We start from the raw sequence: 12,940 nt of genomic DNA, 5'->3' as shown, positions 1-12,940 counted from the left end.
AGCGCTGACGAGGACACAGCGGGAATATCGGGAATGCAGTATAATGTGTTTCGCCGAGACGAACGGTGGTGTAATCCCGGTCATGTTACTGTGAAGGAGCGTTTCTTGTAGCCCAGACGTCGCACTGTTAGCCGTGAGTTTTCGGCCATATTATCTGCCGAGGGGAATTCCCATGCGCCGTCATTATTGCTGTTTACATCCCACCATCAGCTGTTGATGACGCGGCGTGTGACGTCATCCGGTCAGGCGTCGCCAGGCTACAAGCAAAACACAGTTTTTTTTTTTACAGTATTTTTCTTTAGTTTACCTTTTTAGAACAGTGTGACTGACCTTGAGGGCTGGATCTTTGGGCAATTGCTTCTTTATTGTCTTAGGCTTTCAGCTATTTTTCGACATTTGGAACAATAATTAACACAAACTTTGTAATTGTTTTACATAAAAATAATAATAAATACATGTGATTTCACAAACATGATAAATAAATGTTAGTTAACGTCCATGTTTGTCTCTAAACCAAACCTTGTCATTATTATAACTTACCGTGTTGTCTGTGTAAGTAGATGTGGAGTCTCAGTGATGTAAGTTGACATTTGGTCTCGTGTGGGTCAAAAGTGACATATTTACAGAGGTAAATACGTCACTATTGACCCTACTACTTTCCTATAGTAGAGTTGTGATTTCATATCAAAAAATATATAGAGGTGATTCTATTTTTCTTTGTCACAAAACACACTTTGGTCAATTATAACTATTATTTAATTTAAAAAAAGATCCAGGGGTAACTCAGGTAGTCTGACGGTCAGCCGACTGTGCATGCATCGTCTGAAAGCGTAGCACTGCATTTCATTTGGGTTTGTTTCACTTGAAACCAACGGTGTCATTTTAAATAAAATAATATATTAATAAAAATGTAATTAAGCCGAGCGATACAAAAGCCAAACTCTTGTTGAATCTATAACCCGCTATTAATTCCCACTTTGCAGTTTGAAAACAAATACATTTTGCTTTCAATTCATCGACTGGGCAGTTTACCTTTATATTTCCTAAAAATGAATATAACAAAAAAAAAAAAAAATACTCTTTTTTAAAACCTTTATTTTAAATCAGATCAGACGACATACTCCATTCATTCATTCTGTTACAGCGGCTCACACCAAAACAAATTGGCAATGAAAAAAGAAAGACTACAACTAAAAAAAAAAACAATAAACAATCAACCTCCGTATCAAGCATTCATATTTCTATAACACAAGTAGGACATTGCGCAAGCTAAGGATCAGCTCTCCGACCAGTCTGTATTGTACACTGTATACAACACAAGCATCTCATTGCGCATCACACTTTACATACTATATCAACTTTATACACGATATAGACCTTATACATTATATAAACTATAAACACAATATACACACTATAGATTCAAGATTCATGATTGAAGAGGTTTATTTGTCAGATACATACACATATGATCATAGATATAAGCAGTGAAATGTATTCGCAACGCACCCGGAGATTATGCACAACAAGTTCTAAACTGAACGCAATAGCCAACCGTACTACTACCTAACTAGCAAACCTAACTAACCAAACAAAACAATAACAAACAAACAGAAACAAAAAACAACAACAACAACAACAACAACAACAACAAAAAACTTGACTACGTCACTTCCGGTAACGCTGTCGTCCCGAAACTTGTCGCGTGGGGTCGTGTTTATTTGTTTATCGCGTTTTTCTTCATATATATATATTTTTTTTTTTCCTGTAATTTTACGGTGATTTGGTCATTTTCTCACGGTGTGGTACTTCGAACCGTACTGAACTGTTCAGGGTTGGTTTTTTTGGGGGGGGGGGGGGGACAATTTGTTGTTGACGTTCATGTCCGGTTTCGCTCGCCCGACTCGACCGGAGTCGTTCAGAGCATCGGTTCACTCCGAGCGGGTCGTCTGCGAGTCTTGTGTCGGTGCAGATAACTGTAGCTGGCGGCACAAGTCGCGGCTGCTGCTGCTGCCGCCGCCGCCGCCGCCGCTCCCATCATGCGATTAGTCACGTAAACAAACGTTCATCACCGGGCTGTGAATCGTATGTCGTCGACACGGCGCGTTTGCTGTGCGATTAAGCGAAGGCCGCGCAGAAGACAATGATTCAAAACGAGGGCGTTGCTAGCTCGCCGGCTAACACGGGCTAGCTATTTTTAGCAGCACCCAGCTAACGTTAATCTGAGTGCGTGTCGAGGTTACCCGGCTGACTATGAAGCGAACCCCGAGCCGACACGGACAACCATGACGGGAGCGTAGCAGACATCCGCACCGAGGAGTGGAGAGAGGAAGGAAGGAGGAGGAGAAAAAACCATGAAGAAATCCAGGAGCTTTGGTTCCTCGTCGTCACTGAACGGACAGAAAAGTGAGGGGCGGCCGGTCACTTCTGGCCTTAATGACTCATGGCTGCCGTGTAACGCTGCCTGCTTGCACTCGCGACATCCGCTTTGAAGGAAAAATCATGACTTCAAATTCATACTAGACACATTGCTTATAACCCCGCGTACATGAAATATTCATCCAGAAAAAAAAACGATGCACAATTTCCCGCGGTCACACTTAGAATTGGTGATTCAGAGGTTCACTGGTTGTATATTGCCAGTGTTCTTCTATTTTGCATGTTGCCATTTTTTCATTGTATTTGTTGTTATTGCCCATTTGTTCTGGTCTGAGCTGCTGAAACACCGTGATCTCCCTCCAAAGTTGAATATCTCTATCTGTGTCTGTATACCTATCCATCAGTTTATCTAGCTATCATCTAAGTCTGTGCGCGTGTGTGACCTCCAGACTGGGACTCCAGGCGGAGCAGGAAGATGGCTGAGATCTCGCAGGCTCTGAGTGTGTGTCCGGTGGATGTGGCGGCTCTGCGGCGGATGGCCATCAGCGAGGGGGGACTTCTGAGCGACGACATCCGCTGTCGTGTGTGGCCGCGGCTGCTCAACGTGCCCCCGCACGTCCTGGAACAGGAGCCAGGTATACCTCACGCCCGGTTCCCACATGAGGACTCTCCGCTCGGGTTTTCCCCAGAATCCCGGGCAAATTTTCCAGATCTCAAAGGGAGAGAATCGTAAGGAAACCTTTGTGTTAAGCCGGGGCTGGATCAAGTCATTAACTAATTTTTATTAATTCTTTTTAAAATCGCGAACGACAGCGAAGAGATTGAGCGGCGCACTTTTAGCGGCTGACATTTACAAATTTTCAGTCTCTTCTGTGCACACACATAACATCTGCTGTCTTTGAGGGGGCGAAATCTGAAGACGGAGAACAGTCAGACGCGGTCTTGTGGTACTCCAACAACATCTTCTGATATATCTTGTGATATATTTTGACACCAAAACATACGCGGACGCCATACACCTCGCCACTGGTTGTTTGTGCGGTGACATACACTGAGACTCTCGCTTGTCGCTATTATTCCAGTCCCCATTCATCTTCCTGCTTTCTTTGACTTTGCCATTAGGCAGCTGCATCTTTCGTTTTGCTTCTCCTTCCTCTGACGCCAACTCACAATTCTCTTTGGCTGTTGAAAATTCCCGATGTGCGATTTGAGGCTTTGATGCGCACACACCAAAGGATTTTGGAAAGACTAGCCTGAAAGACCTGGCCCATCAGGATCTTACAGAGAAAGATTCAAGTCTTTCACTCACACACACGTATCGATGACAGTGAAGATTCTGCTGTGCCACGACCCCACACTGCCGTGCCTCAGCCCCATCTCAAATCGCTGCCAAATCGGCCTTGAAAATCATGTAATGTGGCAAATTCAGGCATTGGAGTAGCTCACTGGGGAACGTGAGGTACAGAGCGAGTGGGAGAAACATACACTAAGTTCACAAATATATACATTCAGAAAACAAAAATAATTTTATAAACGGCTCAATAAAATAGGTGATTAAGTAATAAAAAGCTCAATAATATACAGCAGGAAATGGAGAAAAAAAAACGACTTGAAAGTCCTTGAATTTCATTTTGTAACGCCTTAATGAACCCTGTAGATGTTCAATAATGTTTATTGTTTATCTTATCGAGTACAGCATTGGTGATGGTCTCTCCAGTCTTACAATCTATGAACTCTGTGTGAGATGACTGACACTGTGTGATTTTCCCGTCCAGAAACGGTGGAGCGTGAGAACAACAAGGACTACAACCAGGTTCTGCTGGACGTCCAGCGCTCGCTGCGGAGGTTCCCGCCCGGTGGGTACACAGCCCCTTCCCACCTTTATGGAAATGAGTTGCAGGTCTGGGCGTTACGATATGTGCCTATTGTCTTCTTAATATCACCACATCTTGAAGAATTTGAGGACATTGATATACCCTGATACACATGGGGATGGTAGCTCAGGAGGTAGAGCTGGTGGTCTAGTAATCTAAACGTTACTGGTTCGATCTCAGGCTCCTCCTGCTAGCATGCTGTAGTGTCCTTGAGCAAGACACTTAACCCCTAATTGCTCCTGATGGCTGCGTCCGTCGGTGTTTGAACAATTGTAAGTCGCTTTGGATAAAAGCGTCTGCTAAATGTAATGTAATGTAATATTCCAATGTGAGGTGAGCGTTACGATTTATAGATTTGATATTTGTGTGCACCACCTCTATACATGCAAGACCTGGCTTCGTTATTTCTATTACGTCCAAAGTATCCCTATACATCACATGTAAATTCCCTTTTTCGGTTCCAACTTCTCCTCTGCTTTCAACTTGTTTTTTTATTTTTGCTTCACTTTTCCACGCCTTTTTCTGGTCATTCTTTTTAATTTCCATCACATGGTTGGAAAATCCCGACTGATTGGATAATTGGGTTAGCACATAAAGTGCCGAAGGCACAAAGACCAATTTTAAACTTTTTTTTTGCTAACGTTAGCATAGTGCTTGATAACATAGTGCTAATTCAGAATCTGAATCAGTTTGTTCTTCCAGATACATTTACATATACTAGGCATTAGTCATGGTGAGGTTTGGTGCATTTCCCTACAGATGATTAGCATTAAAAAAAGAGTTAAATAAAGAAGTTCTTCATCCCTGAGGAGGAATTGTGAAATATATAAATAAACCTAAAGGTTACCCTGTGTGTGTGTGTGTGTGTGTGTGTGTGTGTGTGTGTGTGTGTGTGTGTGTGTGTGTGTGTGTGTGTGTGTGTGTGTGTGTGTGTGTGTGTGTGTGTGCCCCCCCCAATATACACTAAACCTAATGATAAACAACAGATATAACTTAAGGCAACAGAAAAACTAAAATATAAAAATGATCAGAAAAATCAAAAGTTCACGTCCAAAATGGGATAAAATGTAATAGAAATAATAATAAAATAGAATAAACAGTGAAACAAAATAAAAATTGTCAATTGAATACAAAACAGAAATAGTCAGATACATAAAAATATACAAAATGCAATACTATGCAGAGGATATGTTATTGTTCATGTTAACTTTATCTAGATGCATCGTGTACATATGTGTTATTTATTTTCTCATTTCAGTTTCTTCCTGACTGCACTGTTTTTGCTGTTGCTTTGTGTTGCCTGTGTTTTCCTCTGGGGATTCAATTGGTGTTATCTTGAAAGAAGTCGGGTTCAGATCATCTTTCTCATCCAATCTTTTTATTCTCTGTGCCCAGGCATGCCAGACGAGCAGAGGGAGGGTCTTCAGGAAGAGCTGATCGACATCATCCTCCGCGTTCTGAAGCGGAACCCCCAGCTGCACTACTACCAGGGCTACCATGACATCGTGGTCACCTTCCTGCTGGTCCTGGAAGAGCGCCTGGCTACTGCTCTGGTGGAGAAGCTGTCCACGCACCACCTCAGGTACCTCCCACACGCAGCGTCACCTGAATTGACTCTGAATAGCAGTGGCGACGACGACAACAACATTTGTGTAGTGCATGTCAAAGCCTTAAAACTTGTGTGACAGATTTATAAAGACAGATTGCATTGTGTAAAATGACAAATAAAATGCGTCCCATCAACACATTTTAGGAAATACATAACATTAGTGAGAGAAATAGCATAAAATACAAATATATTTTTAAATTGTCTGTCATAATCGTAATCCGTTTATTTCGACAAGTACATCTTCACATACAAGGCTGGGTTAAATTTTTTTTTTTTATTAGTAGTTATTGACACATGGTCAAAGTGGAATATCTACTCTGCATGGCGAAGACAGCGTTACGGCATTTTCTATTTGTGTTTAATTTAGGCATAGTGATATCAGATCTGCAGAGCTGTTCATCATTGAAGTAGTTGTTTTGAGTAATTTACTCGTAGTTTGGGGAGGAAAAACAAACAAACGTAATTTCACTTTTTCTGTGTCAGGGACTTCATGGATCCCACCATGGACAACACCAAACACATCCTCAACTATCTGATGCCCATCATCGAGAGGGTCAACCCTGAGGTGCACGACTTCATGCAGCAGTAAGCCGCCACGCGCCGTTTCTAATGTGTCCGAAACAGAACCGATGGAGAGAGATGTACAGTAGCTGTGTAACTGCTGTGATATGGGATGTGTACCCCTTATTATTAGTTATTAGAAATCCATGTGGGGGGAAAAAAATGTAACACAGTTGGTACTATTTACTCAGTGCGTTTACATGCACTTGAATCATAGACTTGCAACAGCCTTGACAAGGACACATTGTTTGATTGACACATCAGACAAATCAGGGTTGAAATCAGACACGTGGTGCATTGTTTATTTTTATTTTTTGGTTAGGTAATGACTGGGACAGAGAATGATAAACATCTATGTAAGCGCTGAAAACAAGAATAATATTATTGTCTTAATTGTGGTGAAACCCGTCAATCTGTAGTGAATGTTGACATTTTAGTGTTTTTAGATATTTGTTGGGCTTGAGTTTGCCGTGTTTTGATTTGAGCATATTTTCTGCACAATGCATTACCTCTGATGGTTTGGATGATATTTGTCATTGTTTTGGATTGTTAAATAATTTACAATAAACATACATTTGCATAAAGCAAGCATATTTGTCCACTCCCATGTTGATAACAGTATTTCAACGCTTGAAAAATATCCCTTTAAGGTGTTTTGAACCAATAAAACATGTGTGATTCATTTCTGTTTAATTGCGATTTACTATGGACAAACTACTTAGTGTTTCCTCCAAGAAACGCATGCCTCTCCATTCATTATAGCACTCATTGAAAATAACTATATAAGCGGATAAGAAGTGAAAGAAAGGTGTTTATATGCTGAACATTAACATAGGTCATTGTGAAATCTCTGTAATGTCATCTTAAAAGTAAAGCAACTGTTAAGCATTCGTGTAAGAATATTAGCAATACATATAATTTATTTCTGAAAAGCTTCTTTGCATTTTCTTCAATATGCTTTTAGAAACGTAGCATTTTTTTCATAATTGGCTCTCCATGGGATGCATTTTTTCACAACATGCTTTTTATGCTTTGTATTTTTTCTGAATGTGCTTTCTCTGCTTTGATTTTGTTTTCTCTGCTTTGTTCTTCCCCAGGGCTGAGGTGGGTACCATCTTTGCCCTCAGTTGGCTGATCACCTGGTTCGGTCACGTCCTATCAGACTTCCGCCATGTTGTCCGGTTATATGACTTCTTTTTGGCTTGCCATCCGTTGATGCCTATCTACTTTGCTGCTGTGGTGAGTTCGACATTTTCTTTAACTCCTGCTAAGTCTGACGTTTTAAGCAACTAGAGTTATGTCTGAAGAAAAACTCACAATGCATCGAGTTTCCCCAATGATTTCTCTGCTGCTCAGAACTCAGAATTAGTTGTTTTGTGTTACAATAATAAATAATAGTAGCTTCTGTAGTCCTACAGAAGAGCAACTGTAACAGGAGTTGGTGAAAAAGTTAATGCTGCTGTGATAGAAAGGAGTCAGAACACACAGTGCATCACAGCTTGATGTGTATGGGGCTGTGTAGCTGCAGACAGGTCAGAGTGTCCATGATGACCCCTGTGCACCACTGAAAGCACCTACAATGGGCACGTGAGCATCAGAACTGGACCATGGAGCAATGGAAGAAGGTGGCCTGGTCTGATCAATCATGTTTTCTTCTACATCATGTGGATGGCCGGGGTTAGGGTCCGATCAATGGAGCATCTGTGGGATGTGCTGGAACAACAAGCCCGATCCACGGGGGCTCCACCTCGCAACTTCCAGGACTTAAAGGATCTGCTGCTTACGTCTTGTGGAGTCCATGCCTCCACGGGTCAGAGCTATTTTGGCGGCACAAGGGGGAGCTAGACAATATAAGTGGTTATTAGTGGTGGTTTTAATGTTGTGGCTGATCGGTATATGGTGCCATAGTGTGGAATTACATAAAAAATTATAATATATTCTAGGGCTGTGTTAAAATAATCCATACCCCAATACAATTCAGGAATATCGTTTCAATGTCTGAATCGATTTGAAAATTCTGATATCGGTACTTTGTCTGGAGCTTAAGTAACCATTTTCCACTTGAGTGAAATACCACCATAGTCACAAATTAATATCAATATCGAATTTTAGGCTGTATTTGCTGAGTGGAATTTACAATCACACCAGAGCGACCGTTGACTATAGAAAAGGATCATTTGTGCTGGACAACATTTTGGGATCCGCGTGTGCTCCAGATTGTGCTGTACCGCGAGGAGGAGGTGCTGGAGTGTGAGTGCGACATGGCCATGGTCCACCACCTGCTGTCTCAGATACCCCAGGATTTGCCGTACGAGATGCTGATCAGTCGCGCCGGGGACCTGTTCGTCCAGTTCCCACCCAGCGAGCTGGCCAGAGAGGCAGCCACGCAGGAGAGGTAGGAAGCAGAATGAGTTTAATGTCATGAGTTGATATGTGTGTATATATGTGTTTCTCTACATACGATGAAGCTTAACAGTCTGAAAAAATAAAACAATACTGAATTGAAAATAGAATAAAAAGTGAATGATGAAATGAAAATTGACAAATATACGCAAACAGGTACATACTGTACATGACACATTATGGTCAAGCCCCGTATTATGGCTGTGGTTTTGTCATTGCATTACCCAGAATTGGGATCCTGAATTTGAACTGCATAGCAAAATCAACTTCAATAAATCAAACTTATTTCTGCAATTGTTGGAGATTATTTTGATCTTTTGAGTTTTATGGTTCCTTTTTTTTTTTTTTATCATGCTGTAGTAGCGAGAATCATGGGGAATTATTGCTCACTTCATCTGGCAGGAATACAACTGAGTCACTTTTGTAGCTAGATGGATACTAAATTTGAATTAATCCCCAGCAGGGCTTTTCTTTGTGACTGGATCCAGAGTTAATAAACTATGAAAACTGGAAAAAGTTGAACAAAATAAAAATAACAGAAAAGGGTTTTTAATAGTATTTCATTTAGTTTCCCATGAATACAAAAGAAGGCCCTCGCAGTTGGTCTAATTCAGACAAAACACTGTTGTCTTGCCCTGGAAGTGGAGCTTAATCTTGTTAGGGAGTTGCGCATGATGAGAAGTCCTACTTTCGGTATAGTTATGAATTTATTAGTTATTATTTGTTTCTCATCCATGGTGATTCAGTCATTGCGCTCGCCTGCGTCACTTCTAATGATGTCACGCCCAGCAATTATGTCATTGATTGCGCTTTTGAAAGGTCAACGTTTATTGGGTCAAAGTGGAAATGTATTGAACTTTGAGCGCGGTGATAACGTGGAAATCCGAGCGGTGCACAACACCCAAGGCAGCAATGCTGCAGGATTGGGTGCCACCGATCTCTCTCTCCACAGGAAAAACAAGGCGAGTTTCAGCGTAAAGCAGTTCTTCCACTTCTTATGTGTGACGAGTATCGTACAGTAGTGTTTAGAAAGTACATGAAGGAAAAACTCTTTATCCTCAATGTGCTGCTTATAGGCCGTCATGTGAATTGTAATTTATTCATACCTCTGAGAGAATGAAGAGAATTGTTACGAATAAAACGAGGTGCGCTGGCTCCAACGCAATCATTTAAATGTCATTTCTGTTGTCGCAAGAATTGTGGGAGCTTAAAAACAGGGTCCTTGGCCAAAAAAAACGGCCGAGAAGCCTTGGTTGAAAGGAAGGAGAAAGTCGGTTTTCTTTTTTTTATTTGTCTCTGTTTCTTTGTTCTTTGCCTCTTCAGGCCCACGATCACTTCACTTTGGTTTCGTACAGTAATTCCACTCACATTCTAATTGTATTTTGACAGCTGTGTGACTCACATTTTCACTCACTCTCTCTCTGCCTTTCAGCTCAATTTTAAGGTGCTTAATTGGCATGGGGGGGAGACATACATTTACAGTGCCAAGGCAAATGGAAAACACTATTACTATAATGTAAAAATTAGACAGCAAAATGTTGCAGTGGAAATAGCATATACTGTACATGCAAATGAGTGAAGACTCAAATAATAACATGGAAACTATGCCTCCCTCCCTCAGCACGGCGGCCTCCACCTTTAAAGACTTTGACCTTGCGTCTACCCAGCAGCGCCCCGACTCCGTCCTCCGGCGGCGGCGGAGGCAGCGGCCCGCGGAGCCCTCCAAGGCCGGCTCGGGCCCCGGCCCCACGGTGGCGGTGGCGCGGCCCTCTGTGGCGCGGCGCTTCATGAGGTTAGCCGTCATGGGTCTGACCGTGGCGCTGGGGGCGGCGGCCATCGCTGTAGTGAACACTGCTCTGGAGTGGGCTCCCAAACTGGACTTGTTTCCCTGACCCACCCGCACGCCTGTTTTACGGCTTTCATCTTGGATCTGTTTTCGGAGACTCTCCTGCAACTTATAAAGAGAAAACGATGAAGAACAAACTAATCTGTGATCCCCCTTCGAAGTTAACTTATATTTGTAAATAAAATAACCTGAGCTTGATGGATACGTGTGTGAGAGAGCGGCAGAGAGAGAAAGGATGTGACTGTATTTGTGATGAGTAACTGGAACTCTGTTAAATTCGGCTTTGTTACCGCTGAGACCAAATGAGGAACAAAGTTATTTATTTTTCCATCTGTTAGCTCATAATGTCATTTCAAAGGTGTGTGAGCAGCTCTAGGCACACAGGCAGTTTGCATGGGCTGATGAGCAAGTGGGATCAAACGCGTCCTTAAAATGTTTTCCAACCCAGGCTTTTATAAAAACGTGGGTTCCCAACCAACCCTTCATTGCAAAACCTCGCTCTTTCCATGAGGGAATGTACCACTCTGGCGTAGTTCTCACTGTGGTTAACTGCAGTCCAAGATGTTTAAGCCAAAAAAAAAAAGGTAAACTCACGTCAGAAGTGTCTTGGTGTATTTCTGTAACATGCTGAGAATAACAGAATTATAACAAACTACAAATTTTTAGCTTTTGCAATCCTGTTTCTCGTCTCTTAGGTCAGTGCAGATGTAGCTGTGGTTAACGACCATTTCACACATATATCCTGAGATGCAACTTAAAGAGTTATTTTTTGAAGGCTTAATCCTTCACAGTGAGACGCTGCTGCAGAGAGGTGAGTTCTTCTTGTTCTACTGTGACGTTATCTCACCTAACAGTTATGAATGATGGGAACCAACATTTCATTAAGCCCTGGGTTATAGCCAGCCATAGTTTCATCGAAAACAGCCTTTGCTCAGTTTTCGTTTGTGCCAAGTCCTCATTCAAAGTCAAATTTCATTCAGCAACACATGTTCAGAGAAGCTGTCAGTCGCACCTTCTAGCTTAGTTACCCAAATGCTCAGAGAGTTAGTGCAGCTACCACGCCTTTAAAATGTGCCTGTGTGTCGTAGCACTCACTATGTTTAAAGTTGCTTATTCTGCTGTTGGGCGTTCCAGTAACTACTGGGTGTTGGTGAGGAAATATCATTTCTGTTTACATAAGCAAAAGCCTTTGAGCTCATTTAGATCGAGAAGCTGGTGCACAGGAATACTGTGCTGATATTTATTGCTTGTTTTAATTTAAAGTTACCTCAACTTTAAACACGTTACAAATTTCACTGCTTTGATGAAGGGTGAGGGTTTGCACTTTGTGCGGACTTGAGCTTCAGGATTCCATTTTCATTTCAAATGATTAAATTAGTCCAGTAGCATTTCAGCCGTGGTCTTGATGGCGCTCGCAACCTAAAAGTTGGAGTGGACCGATCCAATATTGACTCCGATACCTGGCTAAAACTGTACTAATTTGACAGATACTTAAATAAAAGTTACGTCATGTTCTGCAATTTTTTTTCCTACACAGAAGCATGTTTTAAGTCATGATGTTCCAATGATCCCATATGCACTGTCAAAGTCTAGAGTTGGTTCAAACGGATCGATTGCTGTAAAAACACGAGGTAACATTCCACGACACCTAGAATGAAACATTGTGCTTGGAACAGTCAGTGATTTGTCCAGTGTCTATTGCTCCATAATTCTCATAAGTAAGATGCAGAGAGCAGGTCACAGGTATGGTGTGATATTCAATAATTATTCGCTGTATCATCACTCCATTGTTTTGTGTTGTTTGATAAAGGCAATCTTTGTGTTCAATGAATATTTTATATCTCATTGAAATAGAGGCGGAACTGGAACCTGGAACTCCCTAAATACTCTGTTCTGGAAGTGACGGACACATTAAATCACATAGCGGTATTACAGTATATCACGTAATATATCTGCACTTTCTGGTTTTGTTTATTTTCCATTGCACTAAACGATCGGCCTTTTTATGTTCATTTTGATATGAGTGTGTTGCACTGATTAAAACTGTACAAGAAAATACTAATAAACTAGAGCAAATATGTTAAATTAATTCAATGTGTTTGACACCTTCATTCACACAAACACTAATTCACGCCTGCAAGGCGCGACGATCATTAAATTGAAAGGGAAAAAAAAAAAACAAAGTGAAAGATTGAATCTGAAATTCTGTTGAGATCAAACACGACATATACAGTGTGGTGTAAAAGGCTCTCATTGAGTGTTTTCATG

At 41.5% G+C, this 12,940-nt stretch overlaps 1 protein-coding gene across 3 annotated transcripts; it reads left to right on the top strand.

The window, feature by feature from the left end:
- The first annotated feature begins 1,930 nt into the window (after positions 1-1,930).
- On the top strand, positions 1,931-12,750 carry tbc1d20 (TBC1 domain family, member 20). 3 transcript variants are annotated; one of them, XM_080000937.1, is made up of 9 exons: positions 1,931-2,406; positions 2,829-3,014; positions 4,155-4,235; positions 5,649-5,835; positions 6,346-6,447; positions 7,521-7,662; positions 8,640-8,818; positions 10,448-10,618; positions 11,368-12,750. In XM_080000937.1, exons 1-9 carry the CDS (start codon positions 2,355-2,357, stop codon positions 11,381-11,383), a joined length of 1,116 nt encoding a protein of 371 aa, XP_079857063.1. In that variant the 5' UTR covers positions 1,931-2,354; the 3' UTR covers positions 11,384-12,750. The 3 variants fall into 3 exon arrangements, with proteins under 3 accessions (XP_079857063.1, XP_079857062.1, XP_079857064.1); XM_080000936.1 differs by having other exon boundaries at positions 10,448-12,750; XM_080000938.1 differs by lacking the exon at positions 6,346-6,447 and having other exon boundaries at positions 10,448-12,750.
- The last annotated feature ends 190 nt before the right edge of the window (positions 12,751-12,940 follow it).

Source organism: Zeus faber (assembly GCF_960531495.2).
Source record: "Zeus faber genome assembly, chromosome: 5".
NCBI classification, from domain to species: domain Eukaryota; kingdom Metazoa; phylum Chordata; class Actinopteri; order Zeiformes; family Zeidae; genus Zeus; species Zeus faber.
The sequence above is the reverse complement of the archived record's forward strand: the minus strand, read 5'-3'. Positions and strand labels throughout refer to the sequence as shown.

What these genes read in the sequence shown, in the direction of transcription:
- tbc1d20 (XM_080000936.1), top strand. Translation starts at nt 2,355, where the DNA reads ATGAAGAAATCCAGGAGCTTTGGTTCCTCGTCGTCACTGAACGGACAG. An exon ending in GCTGCGGAGGTTCCCGCCCG is followed by an intron (nt 4,236 to 5,648) that starts GTGGGTACACAG and finishes CTCTGTGCCCAG; the next exon opens with GCATGCCAGACGAGCAGAGG. An exon ending in GTGCACGACTTCATGCAGCA is followed by an intron (nt 6,448 to 7,520) that starts GTAAGCCGCCAC and finishes GTTCTTCCCCAG; the next exon opens with GGCTGAGGTGGGTACCATCT.